At 35.7% G+C, this 27081-nt stretch overlaps 1 protein-coding gene across 1 annotated transcript in view; it reads right to left on the bottom strand.

The window, feature by feature from the left end:
- LOC139995213 (metabotropic glycine receptor) overlaps positions 1 to 27081 on the bottom strand; it is a 168289-nt gene that overhangs the window by 6613 nt on the left and 134595 nt on the right. The window contains exons 6-11 of the mRNA XM_072018449.1: positions 23556 to 23624; positions 21803 to 21912; positions 14550 to 14764; positions 7316 to 7454; positions 4065 to 4170; positions 1520 to 1681 (exon numbers count right to left, since the gene is read on the bottom strand). Coding sequence (XP_071874550.1) covers positions 1520 to 1681; positions 4065 to 4170; positions 7316 to 7454; positions 14550 to 14764; positions 21803 to 21912; positions 23556 to 23624 — 801 coding nt within the window. The remainder of the gene's footprint in view (positions 1 to 1519; positions 1682 to 4064; positions 4171 to 7315; positions 7455 to 14549; positions 14765 to 21802; positions 21913 to 23555; positions 23625 to 27081) is intronic.

The following is a 27081-nucleotide window of genomic DNA, read 5'->3' as shown; positions in this document are numbered from 1 at the left end:
TTATCGTCCCTTTCAACAGGACACATTTGTCAGCAAGTTTTCTCGTTACTCCAGCATCTGATGCCTTCGCGACGTTTTGTTCGAGTTTCGAGTTCTTTTAGGTTAGGTTAGGTCACGTAGCCATTTTTTCCCTCTACCTGTCCCTCTTTTCGGTTAGAATCAGCACTTTTACGAAATCCTGTGCTTCGATCAGTAGGCGGGAATGGTTGACGTTAATGGCGTGGCTTGGTGGATTTAGAGGCCACGTGATTTCACTCGATTATGGACAAAATTAACAGCTCACGGAATTGTAAATGACAAACAAATTGTACATTGTACGTTCATCTCGATTATGGACGATCTGTTGAATATTATAATTATGAAAATATTCGTTATCAACGAGCGATGTAAAAGGCTGACGCGTTTCAATATGGAATTTTGATTAATTGATTAATAATCGCTTCGTATTGACTCAGGCTGTGTCAGCCACGGTGCAGTGTTGCCAACACACCGAAAACAATCCATCATAATTTTCATATTATATGTCCCAGATATTATAATTATATTGTAATTATGTAATTGTAATTGTACCATACTAAATTTCAATATGTTATAATCGTATCGAAAGAGTCGTCACAAAATTTTTCTATCTAGACATTTTTGACGATTGGCTAGTAACTTTTAGAAAACAACTATTTATTTAGTCGATTTATTTTTGAATAAATTATAAGCCACACTTTTGCATTGCCCTGTAGTATTCCGATAAAATTACCGTTACCCAGTCACGAAACTCCGGCGAGAATTTATGTAACGTGGAACGAACTAGAGGAAAGAAAAGAGCAGCTGATATCTAAGGATACATACATGCACAGAATCACGCGAACGTGCCATTAAAGACATATTTCGTCGCTGGTTCGAGTCGCCGTGGGAATTTAAATCAGACCCTGGTGCTCCTCTCGATGCACAATCCGTCGAAATTGTGGGGCAGCACACGTGTCTCCCTCTTCTATTTCACAGTCTCATATTTCACGCTCAATCGACTTGACACGTGACATGTGTAAGAGAGTGAAAATTTTTCGGCAAAGAATATTCTGTCTCAGCTGTTGATCAATTGCTTTAAATATTATGCAATAACCAATCATCTTGTCTTTTTTAGCTGAAGTTTTTAAAATAGATGCCCCATTTTATTGTTATACTTTCTATTAATTGTTTACTTCTCTCTCTCTCTCTCTATTATATTTTACATGATATAAATTTAAATATATAACATCCCATATGTATAACATCATACAGTCTAGAACAAAGTTCGAGGTCTTCATAACCTCAAAAATATCTCAACTTACATTTTTTGATGTAACTTCAAAACTTGGAAAATTTGTACACGACATTAAAAAGTTTAAAAGGCTATTATATTGTTTCTACCTAGAGCAATGTATTATCCATATGATTCGGAGCGAAATCTGGGCATTTCTGATCCTCATAAAAGGGTCTAGAACCAGGGACGAAAGTTGTGGGATTGGATAGATCAAAGTGCTCTTACCGTCGCCCCGTCGCTTTCGTCTGTGAAGTTTCCATGCTGAAGGGATATGGAGTTTGTCTGGTTGCTAGTGCCCGTCGGGCGACTGCTTTTCCCCAGAAATTTACCTGTGGCCCCCGAGTGTTTTGAGTCTTCCTTGCCTCCGCTACGGAACACCACGTAGACCTACATTAAAACAGGCAAGTTTCAATGTTTCAACGCCTCCACCTTCTTTTTCTTTTTTGAGAAATTTTCATCCACCCGGATAGTGACATTTTCGTCTATAGTGGCGCGATCTTGGATGGATGACGAGTCTAATGCGACCTCTCTATAGGGGAACACGTATCTTTATGGGAAAACGAGTCTCTTTATGGGGGAAATAATATGTTAGAATTTGGTATAGCTTTACTGAAAAAAGCAAAGCTTTAATATACGTTTACAAACAAATAACACAATTTCACTCGACTTAATTTACTTTACAATAGTTTGTCCGATAAATTCCTATATCCGTCAGACTTTGGACTCAGTTTCTTCGACAAATTTCCTATTTATTCTTAACAATCTTAGCGAGGTTAGCTTCGATCAACGTTCAAATTAACACAATTTCTAATCTGTTTTCTATTAGTATAATTTCCTTTCTCGAATCTCTTTCACAGCTGAAAGAATATCACAGAGTAAAATGTGAATGTAATCTAGTAATTTACTTTGAATTATCTGGTGACATTCTAGAGACATTCATTAAAAGCAGTAAGATAACGAAACCGAGTGTTATTTCTCTCTTTAACTAGTTTCTAGTGGATTTCCGTTTAATACAACGTTTCTAATCTATGCCACTGAAGTTCCTTCAGCAACAGTAATAATGTAGCGAAGTTAAGTCGAATTAATATTAGTCGAAATAATACCGGAACAGTTGTCTTTCGGAATCTGCACTTAAATTAACAAAGAATGGTAAATCAAGATGTAAAAACACTCTTGAATAAAACGTTCATTTTTATTTATCTACTGCTGGCTGTTTAAATAAAATGGCGCTCACTGTAATGGAAGTAGAGACAGGTACGTTGTACGAACACCGAAGGACTACACTATGGACGGCAATGTCGCTAAACGACATGAATATTGAATTTGCCTGGACGTACTCTCGATGTTGCATAACTCCATAGTCTTGTCTCTAACGCATTCATCCGTTGAATCAATGGCGGCCAAGAATATTAGGTTAAAAGCGAAGAAAGGGAACGATGAGAAACCGTGCTTTTATCCTGTGTTAAGGTATTTCCTCAGGTTTACAATTGTCGTACCCGGTACGAGGAATACTGCCGTTCGTTACTCGGCTAATTAGTTCCGCTGACACGATTAATAAGAAATGAACGGGGTACATAACCTCTAACGAGCAAGAAGTACCATGGATGTGAAATTTTTCTCTGGGATACTTAACTCTATCGTATAATCTATCATGTAAAAACAAGGAATGGCATTAAAGTATTCTAGTTAGGAAATCAGATTTTAGTATTTTAATGAACCAGTAAAACATTTTCTTAATTAGGACAGAAACAAATGATTTTACATTATTTTAATTTCTTTCTTTTCAATGTGTAACACTGGCCAGGTTCTGAAACGATTTCTTTTTTTTTTTTTTTTTCAAAACGACGTATATCCAGTTATTTTTGTTCATACTAATTCGAACATTTAGTTTCCTGCTCGTACGTTGTGCACGAAGCTTTATTATTCTAACCGAATAAGAAATAGTGGAAGCAGAAAGAATGGTGACGTTCATTGCTTTATTCCACCGGAGAGTGGATATTTCCTGTTTGTAACTGGTTATACCACGCTTTGTTTCATATGCATACTTTTTACTTATACATAACCTCTTAAACTTCGTTTCATATGTACATATATTTACTTGCAACCTTCTGTAACTTTGCAGTTCTAGAATTTCAATTGTTACCAACAAAATAAAATGAATATTCCCCATTTTCATCCTATCATGTCATTGGTAATATTCATCATAGTAATACAAAATCTTTTTCAAATTCATTGGCTAGTAATACCAACTTTCAAAATTTATTTTATAATTCCAATTGTCACTAAACATTACTAAGAAATCCCCTATCCACTCCCTCATGATAGAAACGAAGTAAAAAATTTTTTTAAATTATTATACATACATATATATATAATTTAAGATTATTATTTTGGTACACGAAGAATTTGGTAGGATTCCTTTGGCAGAGTTACCGAATTGGAAAGAAATGAGGTGTTTTATATTCAAGTTCCAACGTCGAACAACTTTCAATTTAAGCGCGGGAAAAGGGGTGGGCCAAAAGGGGGCGCGATTTTTCATCCCGACCACACGGCCGGAAATAAATTAGACCACGGCTGTTCGTACACAACTATTTTACAAGTTCCACGGGCGCCAGCCGTTGCTTTCAAATGATCAATATGCACGCCGTGAGATAAATAAATTTCAATGGGTTGGCCGCAGCCTTTAGAATTCGCGATCCAGCCGGCGCCATTTGTCAGGCGCGCGGACCGCATGAACGCGTTGAAAATACAAGAATCGATTTAGTCTTACCTTGCTGCCGAATATCAAGCACAGCAGCAGCGTCACCGTTAACTGGGTGTGACAGAAAAATATTACGTAGAGTAAATCCGGATTGGCTGGCGACTGCAGGAACAACCTGCAACCAGAAAGATTGTGCCCTTTAAAAGAACCATCGTGCCTTTTTGTTAAGTGCTAGTGACTTTTTCTTGTCTGGTTATAAAATCCTATTCAATCTTGATTTACGTTATATTTAGATGTTCGTAGGACTGCAGTTGTATCGCAGTTAATTCAATTGCATTTATTGGAGATTGATCTTAAAAGTTCTTAATCTTCTAATGACTTTTCGTAATCTAAACAATCTTAATTTCTTTTTAACGAATCCAGTACCTTCGTTTATCTAGAAATTTTTGCATACCAATAATGCCAACTTTCTAAATAGATCTAGTACCATAAATTGTACCATAAATAATTCTGCGAATAGCAGAAATATCCAAGCGACTATAGGAACCACTGAATAATCGAAAAATTCCGCATTCTCCGATACATTAAACATATCGAATTTTCCACAAACAGGCACAGTAATCTGAACAAATCTAAAAATCTCAATTCCATTTCGCCGTTATATTCCAAGCTTTTTTAACGAACAAGCAGACGTATAAAAAAATCTCATTAGAGACCTAACCTTAATTTAGTTTGTCTTATTTGACTTATCTTAACTATTCTGGCTTTGTAAAATAGCTTTTGTCCCTTGCTTGAAAGCGTTTTCCCTGTGAAAATGGCGACGAAGTATAGACGCTTCTCTACCATTTGAGGTGTTTTCGTTTAGTTCTTAATTATGCGCATAATTATGGCAAGACACGCGAAGCTGTAAACTCGGAGCAAAGCTTCGCCAAAGTAATATAACCGCGAGTAGAAAGTGTAGTTTAACGAACCGCAAGTAGTTGGAGAAATTGGTACATCGCGCACACTTTTGGAAGGAGAAAGGTAAACTCCGGTTCTTCGCCAGAGAAAACCCGTATGGCGGTCGGTAAACTGTCAGATAACAATAAGAGTTGCAGCCAGCTTCCGTATATTGCGGTAAGCAACTCGTTGAAAAGCAATAAACCAGCCTAGACCTCTCTAAAAATTGCTTTCTAAATATTAATAGTCATTACCTTCTCAGATGGCGCCACCATGGAGCAGATATTAAAGTGGCCATTTTCAGAGTGTACCAACTTGAATTTCTCTTTGATCTCACAGATTAGAATTCTATAGTTTAACCTCATAATCTAACCTCAATTTAGGCTAATGAATTGAGAGTAAAATTAGAGTATACATGTATGTAGAGAGGACAGGAAGGGTAGTATGATTAATTGACTGAAGGTATCACCTCCCTTAGGTAGAATTCCCTTGTTAATATTCTATATTTATGCACCTAACCAAATAAGGAAACTGATCTATACTGTATGCGTGTAGATGCCAGTGTAGATTAATCAGAAATCTGAGGCCAACCTTAATTGATCGTCTTAATCATGTTTTCAATAGAATCAGGGACCTAAGCGACAAGCAGATGACGATAGAATTAGTAGATTAATAAATAGAGCTTAGATCTTTAGCAGAAGTTACTTTTAGATTCTGATCGCTCTATCACTATCGTTGATATAATAATATATATAAGATGGTCTGTGATTCGCGGTGAAAACGGGCTTAGGGAAATTCTATTCCTTAAAATAAGACGAGATTCGCAATGTGTATGTAGATTTGCTTAATTCTCAGCTAAACAGAAGTAGAGAGCACAGGAAAAGGAAAATGGCGATTCTTTCGGTACGAAAAGTTACTAGATAAGTAATGCCACCATTTACTGATAAAAATTACTGAATATATCGTAAGACGGAGAAAAACCAATAGCGGTTGAAAATTGAAGAAGACATTATGATAAGCGAAATATTCTGATTGATTCGATACGATTTTAAGAAGAACACCCGTGAGAAGCTTCTCCGGTAACATTATTAATGCAGAACACGTGCAGTTGCACGAAGCATAATAGTTTCCGGTGTTCTGCTCTAGTTCGTGTTGAACACGACCGAGTATCAGTGAAATGCATTATTAAAATTAACGATTCGCGGACGGCCCAATATTTGCAGGGTTTCACGGATTCGTTCGGCGTATTAAATTCAATGTTGCGCGATGGCGTGCTTCTGCCTATCCATTCATACCGCCAGCCACCAACCCGTTTGATGGAAAATTACTCGGATTACGCGTGGCGGGTTCGGATATATGTAAATATAAAGGCACGACTGCGTTAAAATTTCGCGAAAATGTGGAAAATATACGTGTAAAAATTAATTGGAAAACGTAACGGTACTCCATGGTGTATTTACATACCTGCACTGTATTTCATATTTAAGAAATTTATTTTGGTGTTTCATTCGAAACGATCGCCACTTTGAGATTCTCGTGTTTATTATCTTTCTCGGAAATTTCAACCAAAATATCTTGTTTCGCATATATTTCGGTAAACATTATTCTCTTGTTAATTATGAACGTTTGCGAGTATATAAGTTTCTTTTAGTTTATTTTAATGCTACATACAAATAAACGTAAAACAATGGTATAATATAATTAACTATTTAACGATTGTAAAATAAATAATATTAATATTGTTGTATCATTAAAGAACAACTAGTGAAAATTAACAATTTGTCAGGCATGTTATTCAAATAATACCCAAAATTACTAGGATTTCGTTTCTGTATAGTAACATTTTGGCGTTCTTGTTATGAGGTTAGGTGCAAAGGGGATATACGGAGGCAAATAACTCTCGTGGCCTGAGTTGCTCATAATGACACCGTTTCGCCTCGCACAATCGCACGGTTTTTTCAGCACAGCAAAGAATCCTGTAGCCGTTTGTTAGACTTAACGTTAACCACGGATCTCTGAGTACACTTTTAACCTGTCGCTTTCAACTACAGTACAGCACGAGCTTTTGAATTTATTCTGTTGACTTTTCAGATAAATTGGTGGAATACGCTGTACCAGAATTTTTAAACAAAGGATTTCCTCTCTCATAATATCATCAAAAGGGGAGCATCGTTAAAATCTATTTTATTTCTTTTTCCTTCTTGTTTTTTAAACACCCTGAACGTGCAATATTTTTCACGGGGATTTATGAAGTTTAAAGCGAGTAAAAAGGTATGTTTATTTAGCTTCGAGGAAATTAGTGTTTTCAGACGTTCACGTTAATAAACGTGAAACGGCGGTAATCTGTAACGTGTGTTATGTATTATTATCAATGTACTTACATAGATACGTTTAGGAAGACTGACAGTAGAAATTCGTTGTAAATTGCCATCGAGATGAATCGACTCTCGTTGAACTCTGACGGTGTTTTTCTCACTACGATGCACAGCCTGATTCCCCATATAAGAAATATAACCTCAACTGCAACAAAGTAAAACATTTCTTCTTTTACTGTCGACGAAACGAATCTGACTAAGTTGTGTTTACATGTAGCGTTGTTTAATTTACATATGATTTGATTTCGTCGATTTCACATATTGTTTATATAAAACATCAAATTAAAAGTATAAAAAATTATAAATAAAATTAAAAACATCAAAGATTACTAAAGATAAGTAACACGACTTGAAGGTGAAATTAAAAATTCATAATGCATTTTTAATATTTTTTTTTACAGTATACTTTATAAAAGCAGAAAAAGTGGCGCAATTATTGGCAACAATCCCAGGTAAACAATTACTAATAATAACAACAACAAAAAAGAAAATGCGTTGCTGAAGTCAAAAAAGGAGGATCTCCGCGTTCGGTCACGCAGCGATGTTTTTCATAGAGGGGAGATCTTCCCGTTCGGTTGGCTAAGTGTTAAGAAACTCACGACGACGACAGTGTTACTCGAATTTGAAATTACCCAGAAGACTGAAACTCACACTGCGGTCGGAATAATATAATAAGACGCAATAGAGAAGGGAAAAGAAGTAAGAAAATTGCCGTGATTTTCTTCCCGTGGAAGAAATTGTCCTATTACAGTGGTTTTTATTAAATTGTACTCTCGAGGATTCTTGTGGCATAGCCATAATATCGTGTCGTCTGTCGGATGAAGGAATCGGCGTATAACCGCTGCATTCTACGGCCAATTTGCCAACGTGGAATTTCCTGCTAGTTTGATGCAGAATTTTAGCAGTAACAGCACATCAAAGATAAGGCGGTCTATGTTTGATGTGCTTATCAGCAACATCTGCCTAGCAATATGATTTAATCGCCGTTTAGGTTATGTATCGTATCTACAGACCTTCGTTCCTTAAATTCTTTGGTAATTGTTATTGAATTACTTTGGAAATTTCTGTGGAGCTTGAAATTTCCCAATTTCTTGTTTAACGTTTAAAATGGCTCGCGAGAAATATGATAATAGAATAATTCGACGAGTTGCTTTTGAATTGTATATTGGGTTGGCAACTAAGTGATCGCGGATTTTGTTATTACCACCTAATGACAACCCAATATTTTCGTTTCTGTAATCCATTATTTTATTTGTTATATTTTTTCGAATTACAGTAAAAGTATCGTTGAATAAACTTCATTAAACGAAACTTCCAACTCGTCCATAACTACGATTCCATTTATGATCATACAGTATATCCCCTCGTTTGGATTTCCCAGGTCCATTAAATTCAAACAAAACGATACACATTGCCTTGTCGCATAAAAATTGCAATTCAAACGAACCGCCTTGATGTTTGTACAAATCAATTTGAAATTGTATTTACCGTTTCATAAAAGGATCCGTTTACGGTGACCTCATTGCAATTTTCCATTTGACTTGCGCATCATACGTTTTAATTCGGTATACGTATCTTATATTGCTTTATGTATAATTTTGCAAGAAAAGAGATAAACTAGCCTCTCTTCTAGCGACTTTTCTTTCGATAAATTTCCCCTGAAATAAGTTATTCGTTCAGTACCTTTTTCTTAGATAATTTTCCCTTCAAATAACATCGAATGATATTATCCTTTTGGAATTTATTTGGAAAATATTTTGGAATTTCTCGATTTTTTCAATTTTCCTACATCTTTTCACTGTACTGTTTATTTCGATTCGTAAAATATGGTACGAAGGGAAAGAGACCGATGGTCGATGCAAGCAGTGAACCTGTCGGTTTTGCTTGTCGCTGAGTCACAGATACACACGCATATGTGCAGGATTCAGTGTGGCTAGTAGCGACAATTTTTTGCCAAATATCTTTGACATATTCGAAAATCATTGAAATTGGCGAGAGATTGGTCTGTCGACAAGATCACCAAAATTTTGAACACCAAGATTTTTACTAGAGCGACGAAACCCTGTAACAGAATATTCTAAACTTAGTCAATCCTAGACTTGTACATATATCTAGTAACCTTCCCTAGAGAAAAATTCCCTAGAGTGTTGCAGCGTCTGCTAAGCGTCATTAACAGTCCAGCCACGTTATTCCGGGCACGTTTAACGCAAAAAAACAAAAGAATGAAGAGGGTTACGAACGAAGAGGAGACAGAGTACAACAGAGGCAGAAACCGTTTTAGAAAGGGTTGTTTTTCCTCGTCAAGAAAGCTCTCGCGCTCGTGGAATATGCACCGGTCTGAAACGACGAAAAAGCTCAACAGTTCCTCCTAGCCTGGCTAAAAACGGAAACAGACAGCATCGTTTCTGGGAAACATTTACATGTATAACATTTTTCGTGCGTTGCAATTAAGGACATCGAATTAAGCCGAGTTTTCAAATCGTTACCGCGCATCAAAGGAAAATTTTGTGAAAAATTCATCAGAATTTTAAACACCCGAGGCATTTCGCTTCTCTTGCAAGAGTGGAAAGTTTAGTTTCAACGAATTTTTGTTGCGAAGAAAATATTAAAATATACGTGTGTATACAAGAGGGAATGGGAAAGGAAAATTACCTATCATTTTCGCTCTATTCAGTAAATTCTGGTCGTATATTATGTTATGTTTCTTTAATTCTCTCTCGTTTCCCAAGCTTTGTAAAATTCTCTAGTACATTATGTTTGATATATAAATAGATATTGGTTATTTTCAGACAATTTTTAATGTTTAGAATTTTAAGGTTAGAAATGAAAAATCTTCGACCGCTGGATTTCTTAAATCTTCTCTTACTTTCCAAGCTTTGCGAGACTCAAATACATTCTTAACGCAAATACCTTGTTATTCATTTTCAAGAAACTGTAAAACATTTTGAGGTTAAGAACGATAAATCCTCGATTATTACATTTCTTCAACATTTCCTAGATTTTCAAACTTTGCACGAATTTATTATTTTCCAATTTTCTACCGTCCAAATATATGCTATTCGTAATTAATTAATTTTTTAATCTGTCGAGTTTAACTAACCTCAATTTTCTGAAGCTAGTTAAGGAGGTTAGGGCACACATTTGATTCAGGGCATTTTGGCTTTACTTCTACTTTACGTAAATAAATTGTTCCAATTAAAATAACAATGAAATGAACGATAATAATTGGGAAAAATAATTGAAATAAAAAAATCAACCCAATTCATAAAAATCATACAATTAAATAAAAAAGTAAAACAACCAAAAGGTGCTTTTTAATTTCGACAAAATAAATATGCTTAGTGGAGAGTTAAATTAAATTTTCCTTAGTAGAAAATATTGACTGTGTTAGCGGAATAAAATTGATCAACGTTCTCAGATGACAACACCTGGTGACGCTTAATCATTCGGTTAATTGATGGGACGTTCATGGAATTTCGGGTGGGATTTTATGAAGCGAATGATTGATTTCTGTCAGCCAGTGGGTTTTAATGTCGATAGAAATTCTCACGGGAATTACCGGAATACCGTGGCCTGCATTGGACATCTACAATTCAAAATACAATAAGACAATTTATCAAAGTAGAAACAAACCCTTCTTTTATCTCAATTGAACAAAACGCGTGATATACGATCGTAATATCAAAATGATTCCTTTTTATTATGTGCGTTCATAACAACGTTAGCTATCAATTTTTAATATGGAATGACGCAATTTATTAGCAAAATAATAGTCTGATAATTAATGATATATGGAAGAGCATTAAAAATAATTTAATCTTCGATATCGGAATAAATCGGTGTCAAAATTTTCGAAGGTTATAAAGTAGTCGTATTTAATACGATAACTATAAAATACTTAAAACAATATCGTTTGTAATCAATCTAAATTAAGTAATATAATTATAATAATCGAAAAATTGTTTTCATTGTTCGCGAAAGAAATGTAAAACAAATGAAAACATTTAAACGATAGAAAATGGTGTAGATATTCACATCAGTTGTAATAAAACTTAAGAATATAGTAATTATAAAATGATCGTGATTAATATTATCCGTTGATTCCTTTCTGGCGATAGAATTTTTTTTTTTTTTTTTTTTGTCTATTTATGCAATTTAGCTTTCGTCATTTAAATCGTCAAATTTTTCAAAATATCAACATTTTCATTCAATATTACAATATAGTGACAAAATTGGTTACACTATTAGAAAGGTAAGTGATAATAAAGCCAAAAGAAAGGAAACTGGCAGCTCTTCACGCGAGATCTAGTTACCCAGAGGAGGTTTTAGGTTCCTAATGACCGCTATTTTATATCACCAGCCATTATCTCCGATACTTCGACTCTATTCTGCCTTTTCAAATGGCTAAATTCGTCTTTACGTGAATGTTATCCGATCGGTAGATCCACTTTCATGCAACGACCTTCTGATTTGCATTTCGAAATTAAGATCTCGCGATACGGTGCGCATCGAAACGAATTCCAGGGATACCGGGACACTGCAGAGACTCATTGAGATCAACAGAGTTGTACTCGGTCGATAATATTCGTCTTTTCAATGTAAACGTTTCACTAAAAGCGATACAAAAGTGGTGGCGAAGGAGGGTAGATTTCAACTCGAAAGGGAAGGAACTTTTTTATATAGAAAAGATGGAATTTTTGAGATCTTGTATGCAGCGATTGAAAATTTGTTCACATTTTAATTTTAAGGGCACGCAATGGAATTTGTTTCTGTTTTGAACATATACAGATGGCACGTGTTGGAAAGTCAGGGTTCTAGAAATTTTGGTTATCGGAAAATTGGAATTTTCGGAAATTTGTGAACGAGAAAATTGAAATTCCCTAACAGAAATTTTAATTCCTGGTGAATATGAGACTCCTGCTTCTGAGAATAGGATTTTTTGTATTCATTTTAAATATACATTCCGTGACTTATTATTTATATACGAAAGATGGCCGTGGTTGTAAAATTATAAACAAATGGATGAAAAAACATTTGACATGAAGATTTGTAATATTTTGAAAAACAATATGTTTTTAAATTTTTACGACTAAACCCTGCAATTTTCTACCATCGATTTTTCATGGAAACGTTAAAAACGTTTAAAAAAATCTTCTTTTGCAGAAATGTTACACTGTTCTTTATTTTTACTTTTTTCGATGCTTAAGCTTACAGCACTAAACTTGTAATCTTATTATAAAAAAATCCACCCTTACGATTTCGATTTTTACTCAAAATTATGAAGAACTATAGATTTGATCAAAAAGCATGGAATCCGTTGAATTGTTTGCTTTAACCTTGTAAAATCAGGAGGAGGAGTGAAAATACTGTAACCATAGCCATTACTTTTCATTTCACGATAATATTGAACATCGTTTCTTATACTTTTCCACCCCTGTTTCACATTTTATTTGCGAAGGGGTATGTTTGAATTTGCCACAAAATTTATTTGAGCGCTGATCCATCGTGAAACTTTGCCTACAGCAAATAAACGTTGATTTATTTTTTTCTCCTTTTTATCATTTCATTTTCCAGCAAAGAATTTATCTCGTATTTATTCATGGAATATTATTTAAGAATATATATATATATATATATATATATATATATATATATATATTGAAACTTCTAAAATTTATATTTCTCAATCGACGAATCTTTCACAATGCCGATTTCCTTAGTAATTAAAATCTCCAACATACAAATTCTCCAATAATCAAAATTTCCAATATCTGAATCCTCCGATAATTTCCACCGTACCAGTTCTTAATTCTACGCAAACTTCTACAATACAAATTCTCCAACAAATAAAATGTCTAAAATTCAAACCCCTGTACATTCTCACTAGCTGGTGATAATTTCAGGAAGCAAACACGCTTTATAGTGAGATACATAAATTCCCTAGAAATCTATTACATAGCAGTTACATTATTTTATTTGAACGATTGTAGTACTAGAAATATTTTCCGCTGGACTAGATGGCGATACTGAAAGTTTTTATTTGTTAAAACGTTGGCACAATTGCCAGATAGCAAGACGCTTGATCATCCTAACCTTTCTTCAACGAATCCAACGGCTGATTTCTTTGAAGAAAATTTCCATATATACGAGACTGCAAGAAAAGTACGGTGACGAATGGTTATCGACGAACGAATGAGTTATACGTTCGTCGAATGGGCTGATATCTCTTGCGGACGTTTAATAACTGTCCTTACCAAGGCAATATCTCCTATGAAAACTCCCTATGGTCGTGTTTAAACCAATTAAAATCGCTTTATAAATCAATCGAGAGATGGAACCCTCAAGTTTTACGTTGCAGGATACCATAGGACGACGTTAAGTGGCTTAAAATTTATGTCTCGTAGTAAAAGTTTTGTAGAAAATTGGTATCTGGTACCGACCACGCAATTTGTCTTAGATATAATACATTTTTTTTTAGTAATTTTCAATCGTATCCTTTATTAAAATTTTCTGATCTTCACCTTTTTCTTCATTGTCAGCATACTTATTACAAATTTGCCAATTGGTCAAAATCATAAAAGTACTATTGGTAATTACAATTATAAAATTGTTTAAAATTACTTGAAAATTGTCTCAGACAATTCTCAGTAGCAGTTTAAGATACCTGATGCTTTCAAATATTCTCAAATATCCTAAAATGCTACAACGACCATTCAGATGTTATCAAATATTTTTAGCTGCTACCTTTCAGTTTGGATTTCCAAGAAATTGTTATTTTTGAATCGCGCTGGACAATTTAAACTAATTTCAGATACTGTCAAGTGCTTTCAATTATATTCTGACGTACTATCAAAGTACAAACATACGTTTTTTAATGTACTATCTTTTATATTATTTAAAATACCACCTTTTAATATACTTTCATACTAACAGTGTCACATCAGTATTACCTAACCTATCGTTGCAATCTGTACAGCGAAAATAACGTTAACAGAAATCCATAATTTGATAATATGAAATTTCAAAATGGCCGCAAATTGCATGTGCACATAATCGCACTTCATCAACAGTCCTCTTCAAACTTTCCTACTCGACAGAGGCCATTCATTTAAATCGTTCTACCAAAACACAGTGCAACTGATACTGTTCTACACAGTGCCTATTGCACAGCGAGACGAGACGAGAGATGATAAAGGAGAAGGCATGCATTAGGCGATTGGTCGAGAGTTAAAGCACTCACGTATGGTGAAACTGTGATCCCACCAGTCAGTCCGGCAGAGATAAGCCTTCAGGTCGTCCGCTGTTCGTGCCACTATAACTACAGGCGGTGCAACCAGCGTGCGGATGCTCAGGAACACGCTGAATGTCATCACGATGACGCCCAGTCGCTTCAGCAGACTTCCATCCGTTATCTTCACCGCTTTCGCCGATTTCACACGGAATATCACCGATATTCTGCAAGCAAAATCCGCCAACATCTGGTTATCGTCTATTATTAACTCAGGATTTTGCGAATAATGCAATGTTCAATAGGAATTGCGGGAACGCTGTTTATTGCCAGATTCGGATAGTTCTCTCAATGAGCAAACGTGAAATCTTCAATAGGCCAGGTTTCAGCCGATAGACAATGACAAGGTTTGAGTACTAGTTTCTACTACTGTGGCTCTTATAGTTACTATATTTGTTTTTATATTCACTTTATAATTCTTAGATTCTAGGGATTTCTTGGTTTTTAGACATCAAGGTAGTTTGAAGATTTGCAAGGATGCATTATTTTGGGATTTTTATGGTCTTCTATGAGGATTGGTAGCTCTTTCCGTTGTATGGCACCCTCCTGATATTCTGGGTTAACGCTACAGCTACCTACCATGGTGGTCAGGATTATAGAAACATGGGAGACCTACAATGGTGCATTTTATTTTTATTTATTCCTTTGATTATTATTCGTCGAGTGGAATAAGAATTCTTATTGATTAGTTTCTAGATTAGTAGCTAAATTACTGGGAGAATTCTCGCTATCTCTGTCCCAGTTTATGAATGCTCAAACTCCTCAAATCAAGAATTACCGTGGACCACAACGATTCTCTATCCTATGCCCAGGTGCCGTCTAGATGATTCTCAGACTATTAACTTCCTAAACGCTTTCACGAAAAGGACACTTGTACTAAATGTTCAAGATCTTCTAATTTTTTTCTGAAACTGAATAGAAAGTCTCTTAAATGCTCCTCAAACTCTGGCCCTTAAAATAGTGGAGCAAGTAGAACATCGCTATCGGCAGGATGCAAGGATGCTCGAGATTTAGTAGCGCGACCGTTTTCCTGACCAATAGAGCGTGTTCAAAGGATGCGACCTCAAGGATGAAATCTGTTCCGAGGAGTGCACTTGTGACGATAAAGGCAGCGACACAAGAAAGACTGGAAAAAAGCTGTTTTCGCTGGTGGAACGAAGGAGAATCCACCTAAGTGGGCTTGACCTTTGATAATCGTCTCAGGGGTTCATTCGACGATACATCTATTAGCAAGAGTATCGTACTACAGAATTTACGTCATGAAACGGGTCGATGATTTAAGACAATTTAAAGTCCCATTTATGGAGCCTCAGATTCCTTTCCGTATATTCTAATCAATCCACTTTTGTTCCTGGATTTTCATTTGTCTCGATCAACGAATTTGCAAGATTCTTCCAACTGAAGGGAACCTTTGAAAGGCCGAAGAAAGTCTCTTTTTTACTCGCCAATTTCCATTCTTCGGTCAGACCGTTCATTGAAGTTAGCTGAACGTTGGAATCCTTCTCCACTTGGATACCGTTTATAGTCGGAAGCATCAAACGGTATTAGCATAATTACTGCGATTACCAGTATAACCACAGCAAACTCCAAGCAATGTTAACCGTAACAATACTAAGTGTAACACTGTTCAGTGAGAATGTTCAAGACGATCCAGTTTAGCATCATCCTTTGAGATGGACTGAACTGAAAACTATGTCAGTTGTTCTGTATTTGGAGTGGCTGTCAGTTTATGACTTGGACAACACATCCTTCACATCATTTTTTGGCAAAGTTCGAATCGCCTACCACTCCAAGCTGTAAACCTTACGATGCTGACCTCATTAAGAGGCTAAAAGACAGCTTAAGCCCGACCAGTCAGGTCAAAGGTGAACAGCTGGCAATACCAAAGGATATGCGTCCACGAGAAGACAATAAACCATGGAAAACCATACGAAGCTTCTGGTGAGAGTAGCAGCAACATCCTATCACAGTCTTCATCAGATCGTCAAACTCTTCGTGTACTAACAGTGCAGATAAATTACCAAACCATGCCAATACTCGATATACTTAATTTACCTCCACTTTGAGCGTTAACCTCGTTCAAGGTTATATCAATCGGTCAGTTGAACCTGACCGATCGCCATTTAGTTGAGAACTCGCAACGTCAGTAGTGCGAAGCCTGTGCTGACCACAACAGTGCTAAATGCATCGATGTTACCTGGGACAATCTGAGTCCCAAAAGCCTTAAAACTCTCGCTCGTCGATCCTCTGACAAACAGTCGGCGACGTTCTCAGACAGCCTCAAACACCAGTCTCCACCTTGATCAAAGTGTCGAGTTTTCCCGCGAGAGCTCTACCTATTCAACAAGATGCAGATTAAGTACATCCACTGGCTCGGTCTAAGATTCAACAGCCCGAGTTTCCATTCGCAGTGAAACGCGATCTTGGTCGAGGAAACGGAGCGTAGAATCGACGATTACAATGCACTACGTTCTGCTATACGATCCTTTCGTTTGCCTAAGGAATCCGTTTAATTACTTGTACACCTTGGTTGACCCAGTTGTCGTGACCACTGGAAGCGATCCTCGAGGCGAATAAGAACCTCTGACAGCAAGCTACCCAGTCTGAGGGAAAAGTTTCGCCATTGCTCTAGGGAATCGGCCAGGTCTTGGGCAAGATCAATGTGTCGTTGGTGCTAAACACAGGTAACAGGTGAGTCGGTGAATCTTGAAGCAGCTAAGTGGAAAATTGCAGCTGTTAAATCCTGGTCGACGATGGAAGCTTCTCCTATTCTACATTTGAACATTATCAATTTATTTCACAATATTGTTAACATTATTCTAAACTTGTTTCATCATATTAGTTCATATTAATGTTAATATTAATTATTAAGATGACGAAGACTTGCTTAATCCTTGTTTGATCGTGGATATGGTCAAACTATGTTTAGAAATGGTGAAAGAAGATCTTATTTTTTTAATTAAGTACCAAGGCTTCTCAAGCTGGTTTTTAAATAAAGCAATTTCTTGCGTGGAAAAAGATTGTCTCGCAAGTTTGACAATTTTTATCGACTACGTTTTGAAAAAAAAGTCAAATAGATTGAAATATTCAACATTTACAGCACGGACTCTTATCCTGTTCCTTCTTACGTTGCCAATTTCTATTAATCAATTAATATTAATTGAGTGACGATAAAGTGCTCTCATGTATTGTAAATGAATCTTGGAAATTCAGAATTCAGTAACGAAATATTGTTTCTGCCAAAAGTAAGCAGCTGTCCACATATTGAGTTAGCAACTAAATAGTCACTTAGTTGCCAATACAGTACTCCTGTACATTAGCAATTGGACGGTCGGTTTAATTAGTGCAATTATCGCAAGTTCTCGAGTGTCAAAGGAAAATATGCCTAAGGGAGTATCGACGATGATTAATGGAGCTTTGGTTATGAGTCAGACGAAAATAATATTGCTGGCGACATTCAGGCGAACTTTCCTCACTTTCAACTTTCGTCAAAGAAGCCAGGCGCTCAGGATTAATCCAGCCTGAAGGCAAAGGGCCACGAATTATTCTGTTTTAGTTCTGTGTTAAGTTAATATTCCGCGCGAGTTTGCCACTTTTCGTCGCCGATACAAACAAAATACAACGGCTCGTCCCGTGGCAAGTAAATTACGAGTTTGGAAAATGTTGAAGATTCAAACGGGAGGGAGAGACAGGCGAACTTTTAGATCGCAAGCGCGGAGTTTTCATCGGAATTGGATTATTTTTAATCAGCAGACAGCTTTACCGGGTTTGATCGGAGTGGTGGCAAGTTTGGTGAAATTTAGACCGCGTATCTCGAAAGCTTCATTTAAAATTATAAGCTGATGCGCGTCACGAAATTCTTTAAAAGCGAGCAAAAGCTTGAAGGGCTTCGAATTTAGGGTTTTAAATCTTGGGAAATTCTTATGGCGATAATTAGTTCGGTAATGAATCTTTTTTAATCTTTAGCTTCTGTTACTATTTTAATTCCCGAGTGTTAGAATATTTATTATATTAGTTTGCATATTAGATTTTAATTTTACAATATTAAACATAACATATTTAAGTTTCGAAATATTAGAACACTCAGATTCATCAAAATTGTGGATATCAGACTATTGATTTTTCGATCAGTGAAAACACAGGATATTTGCACAAAATTAACTTTAATTTGCAAAAAAAAATAAAAATTACCATTTTTGTGATTGTAACATTTGGTTTATAGTCATTCAGATGCGCATAAAACAATGGAACGTATCTGTTCTCCTGTGAAATGTCACAATTTGGAAAATTAGAAAATCAGATTTCCACATGTTTTCTCTTTGAAACGTTCGAATCTGGAAATTAGATAATAGAAATTGTAAGATCGAATTTCCTATTGCCAAATCTTTACCCCTTTGAAACACCGCAATATAGAAAAATACATCTCTCGGTTTCATGTAGCGATCGAGTTCTCAAAATGACATGATACTACGTGGGCAGGAGTTAATTAATAGATGATATCATGAAACTTCTCAAATTTCGTGGAACAATCGGTTAAGCAAGACAAAAGGAAACAGAGACGTGATCAGAGAGGTAATTTTGAGTTTCCAGCCGGAATTTCTAATTATGTGTGTCGATTTCTCGTGTAAGTCAAGCCTGTGCATTAGCTGGCTGAGTCGACTTCCGTTAATTATAACTTGCAGCTTCTGACAAAGTTGCACGTCGCGTCGATTAAGCGGCAACTTCGGCTAAATAACATTAGAATGCCGGAAACAAGGACTGGGTGTAATGGCGAGCATACTAGTAGACGAAGAAAGAGAAAGTTTAACAGTGGACCCAGTGTAGCAAGTTTAACAGCAAGTTTCAGGGCCTTGGTTAATCGTGTTAGCTCCGACAACGAAGAAAAGTACATCGTCCACAGAATATTACAGCAACTTGCAGGTTCAAGGGTCAGTTTTGCTTCAAATGGTAGTTTAGATTACATTAATACGGCGTTGAATATTAATAGTTCTTATATGATTTGAAAAAATATCATTTAGCGTATTTTCTATGACTCAAACTATTTAAGTAAATTTTCCCATGAATCAAATTAAATTTCAATTAGGCTTCAATAAATTTTCTTGTAACATTTCCATGTCACCGATAAATTTTCCTGTGAGTCAAATAACATTTTCATGACTCCAATAAATTTTTCCGCGACTCAAATAGGATTCCTATAGCTCCAATAAATTTTCCACTGACTCAAATAACATTTCCACATCTGGAATACATTTTACTATGACTCAAATAACATTTCCACAACTTCAATAAATTTTTCCGTGACTCAAATAGGATTCCTATAGCTCCAATAAATTTTCCACTGACTCAAATAACATTTCCACGATTGGAATACATTTTACTATGACTCAAGTAACATTTCCATGACTTCAATAAATTTTCCCATGACTCAAATGAGACTCCCCTCCAACCACGATTATTTTCTCCAACTTTCCAAGCTTCTTTCAAGTTTCTATGCTTTCTATCTCACTAACTTCTGCCATTATCGAAAGAAAGAAATCGGAACGTGCCGTTCGCGGAAATCGTCATCCATCCTTCAACCCTTTAAAATAGATCAATGTTTCACGATGAAAGAGTGGTTTATCACTCGACTGGCGAAGAATACAGTAAAAGGACAGAATCGTGCTCACTTGGCCGAGCTTTGTTCGTCGAAAACGAGGTGCAGTCCGAATGGCTTACGAATTCCAGAGGCGAGCCACGAGAGCGTACTTTTATTTCTCTTCTTCGCAAGCGAAATGGGCTGGGGCATGAAAGTAGAGGCAATCTTTGTCCCGGAATCTCCGTGCCCGACGGAAATCCTGCAGCTGCTCTTGAAACCAACGATCTCGTGGGAAAAATCTTCACAAAAAAGAAGAAGAAAACGAAAGGAACGATACATTACTCGTTGGTCGACGAAGCCACCGCTAGAAACTACTGACCTTCTTTTTTTTTTCACGTTTCAACCCTTCGGAGCAACTGAGTCAGAGGGTTGATCGGTGGAAATCTATCGAACGCGAGAAGTCGGGGACGAAAGGAAGAGAATGGAGACAGGACGGTGCACTTCCAACCGTGGGAAACGATTCTTCCGATTCTTTCCAACTGGGAGATGAAGTGCGAACAGTGCCACTGTTTCATCGAGTAGATTCTTTCGAGCTCGAGGGAAATTGGCTCAACATTGTAAGTTAAAGAATTGCGACAGACGAAATTTTTCTGACGTGCGACGGAAAAGATTGGAAAAGGGAAATCTAGTTGAAGAAAAAGATGTTTTCTTTTAGTTGTGGGAAAACTGAATGATCTATGCGAAGTTTGGGGGTTGGAAAGAGGTGGTGTAACTTTCGGAAGAAGATATTGATAGCTTAAGTATCGGTAAGTCATGGAAAATTATTGTGAGTCACAAAAACTCATTTGATCCACACAATATTATTTATATTTATGGAAAATCGTTTAAAGTTAAGGAAAATTTCTTAGCATAGAGAAGAATTTTTCTATTTAAATATATGAGCTATTAGTATTCAAAGGAAAGTTATTCTAAATCAGTACAAATCACTCTGAACCATGGAAAATATTTTGGTGTTCAGGAAAATTCATTGTGAATAAGAAAACTATTTCAATGTAATTTAATGGTAAGAGTGTGAAATCTGTACAAATTGCTTTGACGAGTCACGGAAAATTATTTCGAATCGCGGGCAAACATGATTGACTCATGGAAAATCGTTTGAAGTAGAGGAAAATTATTCTGACTTATGGAATGTCATTTTCACTAAGTTAAAATAATCATTTTATTCAGATTAGGTTTAAATCCATTTAATTTTTGGCTTATATGAAGTTTAAAATCAAAATTCGTGGATTTCCATTTCCAATAAGATTCACCTTAAATATAAAGCAAACATTAAAATGCTACTAAAACATTTCCTAACTATTCTATTAATAATAAAACTACTCTTCAGAAAATTATACAATTATATAATATGAAATATAGTATTCGAAACTCGTCAGAACTGTTGGTTATTTAGGAATTCCGTAAGGAAATTAAAACGTACAACCACGTAATTTTCCGCACGCGTGTCAGTGTGCAAATTGGAATTGTAATTTGAGTGAAGTGGATTCCCATTTGCAGAGCAAACATCGTTCGTCGGATCTTAGCATGGCACATGGAATTAAACATTTCCAACAACGCTATTTGTACTCACCGCCAAGTCTTTAACATGAGAGCTCCATAGGTGAGAGAAAACCCAATCTCCCTCAACCACACACGCACTGTACAGGTTATGACGTTCGGACGAGGATACATCACTATCGTCTGAAACAAAAAAGTTGATTTCCATTCACCATAATTCAACGTCTGCGGAGAAAAGTTAGATTTACTGAGAAATACGAGTTTTTTTTTTATGAATTCTTATAAATTGAATTTTTTTTTGGCATCATAAGGGGCGCTTAGAACAGAAAATATTCCATTTAATAAAGGCAGATAGTATTCACAAAATCATACCTCTTAGATTTTTCCTTTACAGCGCGCCATTATGACTTCACAATATTTATCACGACAAATATAAAAGTGAACGTAAAAAGAATAAAAATGGCAAAAAGTGAAAATAGTTTGGGTGTAACGATAGTTAAAATTACAATAATTTATACGAAAAATCCACATTTACTAATCGCGGGAAAGAAAATTCCTATGACACCAGCACCGTTAAACAGAAGATATAAAATCCCTACGGTGCAATCTTATTCTGCATTCTTATAATCTAACGTTTCGAGAAATTAAACGAACGAGAAGTTCTCTCAATTCTTCACATTCTTTCCTCTCGACAGGAAAATTTATTTCTTGTTCTACGGATACATCGCATGAGGATAATTGCTGATATCGAAAGAATGCTTTTCATGGAAGAACGCGAACTCGCGTGCCGCGTCACGCTACGGTTAGGTTAATTTTTGTTTAAGCGGCGCTAGTATCGCCCTTTCCCCGCCATTTTCGTGTCGACAGATCGTCGGTTTCACGGTCAAACAAGAGGCAAGTGTGCTCGATTGCCGGATAAAGACTTCCGAACGAACTTATCAATTGCATTTTATACAAGAACAGCCCACTCTGAATGGCTGTTTAAGCGGCTCTCAAATTATACGGTCCACCACTAGCGATTTATTCGTATTAAAGGCATCAATTGACTTTGTTATTATCCTTTATAACCTCCGTGCGCTTTAGTGTTTGTCGCTTATTTTAGCTCTTCATCTTCTATTTTAAGGTTAGGTTTCAATTTGCTTCGGGATAGAACGAACTTAATTTGTTCTGATTCATACTGACTTTGTGAAGGGTTTATGTTAGGTTCATTTCCTATCTTGATTAGGTTCATCTTAATTTTAGGTTAGGTCCATTTCCTATTTTGAGGTTAGATTTCAATTTGCTTCAGGATAGAGGTAATTTGATTCGACTCACTGATTTTGGTTAGATGTAGTTTAGGTTCGCTTCAGATCTGTTTTGGTACAGATTTTAGTCGAATCTATGTAATATTTGGATAAAATTCGATTCAGATTAAATTTTGATTTGTAAGTTAAGTTTAAATTAGATTAGATAAATGTTTTAATTGAAGGTTTCTTTGGTTATACTGAATATGCTTTTAGGGGAGAATGGCTCTATAGCTCTTTTCTTCTGGATAATATTTTAGGACGAAGTGACATTATCGTGGTTTTTCCCTGATCATTTTTTAGGAAAAACAAAATGTCATTATATCGGTTTTCTTTCTTATTTTATATCGAAAACTGTATGTTACATGAGAATATTTTCATACGTGTCTTATATAGTCACTTTTTGTTTCAGTATGTAGCACACATAAAGTGTTTACAGTAATTTTTCTGTATTTTTTTAAGAAGAAGAAATAGAACTATTATTTTTACAACCCACGTTTAAAATAAAATTTCGTGCAAATGTCGGTAGAGTATGCTACTTACCGTGCAGTATATGAAAAATGCACCTAGTACAATAACGCGTAGAAGAACAGGGCTCGCAGCTCTTACCACCTGCAACGAGAAAAAATCACCAGAAAATAAAATACCAGCTCCAAGCATTTTTACGACTATATCATTAAAATAATAATTTATTATATTTTTTATATTCATTATAATTGTCTGTTTTATTGTCCATCATTAAAACTGTTGATTTTCTTTAGGCGTAGCAATATATAAAATACATGAAATAAGCGATATATTTTATTATTTATTTAATTAATTGTATCTATAGGGAATATTCAACGATATAAAAGCTGACTTTTGTCGATTTATAATTATTTATAAATAACTTGCTTAATCAATAATTATTGACAATAAAAACATTGTTTTGTTATTGGTTCGAGAATGTTAATCTACTGAAAAATGGCCGATTTCATATCGTTAATGAATTTGTTTGTCAAATACACAGCCAATTAAAAAACAAACAAGGAATTCTCGAATGAAGAATAGAATGTTGGTAACAGTAAAAATTCCAATGATATCGCTTTTTTCCATCGATTGCAGACTATTGAACATTATCGGAAATTGGAAGATTTTCCGTTTCGCGTTGCTGTGCACGGTTTTAACTTTCAATACCCACATCATAGGTCATAGGTCAGTACAATAATTCAGGTTATATTTTGTATTAAAAAACGTAAAATTACTTCAGAAGATAAAATCGTCATCCTAAAATTTTAGGGAAAAATTATACTAAAACTAATTTACGAAATTCGTTCACACGAAATTCCACCATCGATCCGGGACAAACTGAAATTATTCCAAGGCAGAAAATATCTGACATGAAAAACAAAGCGTACATAATAATTTATAAAGGAAAATACGAATGAAACTACGTTAGAATTAATTCAACGCGTTTCGTTCGCCTAAATTTCGAACGTTCTTCATCATTAACAACATAAATCCAGCATCTATTGGGTTGGAAACTAAGTGATTGCGGACTTTGTCATTAGGTGGTAATGGCAAAATCCGCAATCACTTAGTTGCCAAGCCCAAGCTAACCTCAAACGGTCACTTGACGAGGCAGAAACGCATCAAACCGATAATTATAATATTGGGTTGGCAACCAAGTGATTGCGGATTTTATTATTACCATCTAATGACAAAATCCGTAATCACTTAGTTGCCAAGCCCAACCTAACCTCAAACTGTCATTCGACGCGGCAGAAAGGCAACTGATAACTGTAATATTGGGTTGGCAACTAAGTGATCGTTGATTCTATTATTATCATTTAATGACAAAATCCGCAATCACTTAGTTGCAAACCCCGTAAAATTATTTAAACGAAAAAATACAATTCACACAATGATATTTAACATAGGAATTAAAATAATTCCATGCAAACCCATCGATGTACAAGAACATACGAGTAGGAAATATCTGTCAATGCTCAACAAATGGCGCAGAAAAAATATTCCAGCGATCTGAACAAATTACTGAACTAATGGACGACAGCCACTTGAGAACCACTGACGAAGAAACGATTTACTCTGGCAACTAGAGACAAAGCTGGATGAAGAAGGGGTGGGCCGACGGATTTTTAATTGTCCAAGAGTTTCTATCAACTACTCGCTACCTTCCACTCCCTTTCGCCCCTTTCGTCCGTGACACAGTTTACGCAAGAAACAGACACATTATCGGAGCTGCGGGGGTTGAGTCCGTTAAAATAGAAAATCGGAAGTTGGCGAATTGCATTGGATGAGAAATAACTGCAGTCAGTGCTGAACTTGCCAGACACAATGGGAACCAGTGCCTTTCACAGAATGCTTTTAGTTTCTTAATCCGACAAGATTTCGTGGCTCCAACCCCTTTACCTTTTCGAGTTGCGTCGATAAGCGACTCTTCCTTTTCAGCTTAATATCGTCCCATTTACTTCAACTCTGTCCAACAGTTTTTTTTTTTTTTTATTCTTTCTCCTATTTTATCCTTTTCTCGATTTTCCCACTCGGTGAGTTTTGCTCAAGTCAAACGTGGTGGAGGGCGGGAGGGAGGGAGGGGGAAGAAGCTCTGTAAGATATCTTCAGATACAGCAAATTATGCGAATATTGGGGTGGTTTCTGTAGAAAATGTTTATATGTACATCGTATATTTTTACGTAGATTTGTATCTTTGTTGACTATTATATGGTTGGCAACTAGGTGATTGCGGGTTTTGTCATTAGGTAGTATCCATAAGGTACTTAGTTGGAATTACTTAATTGCAATAGAAATGGAAATAAATATACAGATATTTGTTTCACCTGCTAAATATTGTAATTTCTATTAATAATATTAAATATTGTAACTTCTAATAATATATATTGAACGTTATAAATGTTAGATTTATATTTAAATAGGAAATTCATCTTATTGTGGATGCGATTTAATGAGATTTCACTCGGAGACTGTTCATTCGTTCTATTAATTAGAAATTACTATAAATTAATTAGAATTGGTACTTGCTAACATTTTAACAATACTATCACACTGCTTCTTAGTGATCATGTAATTTCGAAATCAGGAAATCAACAATATATATCTGCAACATATACATATATTATATTTTTCTTATATTATAGTCTTCGTATATAGCAACCTAATATTATTCCTCAACGATTCAGCAGAATATTTGTCGCTTTCGATTTCCACAAACTTTGCTCAAGTGACACAGAAATCGAAGAATCGACGAAAATAAATGAAATTAAATAAAAGAAGATAGACCTATCACGTTTTTAATTAATAATATAGAAATAAAAATTAATAACACAGAAATACTAATTGCTAAATTATAAAGGTAAATTGTGCAAATTATGGAAATAGTTTATAACAAATTTTCTTAACAACTCCACTGGAATATTCTAAGAATGTTTGTGGATCGATCGACGATAACTGCTATATCTGGTTATGGTTACGAGAAACTCGACGAGTGGTCGCATAATTCGCGTCGATTGCAGGAACATGTACAATATGTACAGTCGCGTTTAAATATTTGCCATCGAGCAAAATATTTGCAGCTCGCCGTGCATTCGTTTGAACAGCATCCCTGCAACGTTTCGTTTGGAATTCGCACGGAATAATATTGTCCAGCCTGGTTACCCATCAGCCTCCATCGAGTCAGACTTCTTCCTTCGTTTCTATTGGGTTGGAAACTAAGTGATTGCGGGTCTTGTCACTAGGAGGTGGGGTATTGGTATTAGGTGGCACTTAGTTGCCAATCCAACAGTTTCTATTTGAGAAACTATGAAAATAGCCTGCTGGTTTCGAAATATCATACCTTGTTCGATAACCTTGATAACAGATGAAATCAACTGACAGAGACAAGGGAAAAAATTAGTTGCGCCTTCACGTCGACGTGTGAGGTCCGGTCGGTTTCAGTAGCACAGGTCTGTCAGTAGCCAGACGTTGCGAGTAGAGCAGGCGTGAAATATGCCAGGCGTATCAGTCACTTGTCAAATATTTCCTTTACAACTATAGTTCAAACAATTACCGCGAA

Source organism: Bombus fervidus, chromosome 15, assembly GCF_041682495.2.
Source record: "Bombus fervidus isolate BK054 chromosome 15, iyBomFerv1, whole genome shotgun sequence".
Taxonomy (NCBI): domain Eukaryota; kingdom Metazoa; phylum Arthropoda; class Insecta; order Hymenoptera; family Apidae; genus Bombus; species Bombus fervidus.
The sequence above is the reverse complement of the archived record's forward strand: the minus strand, read 5'-3'. Positions and strand labels throughout refer to the sequence as shown.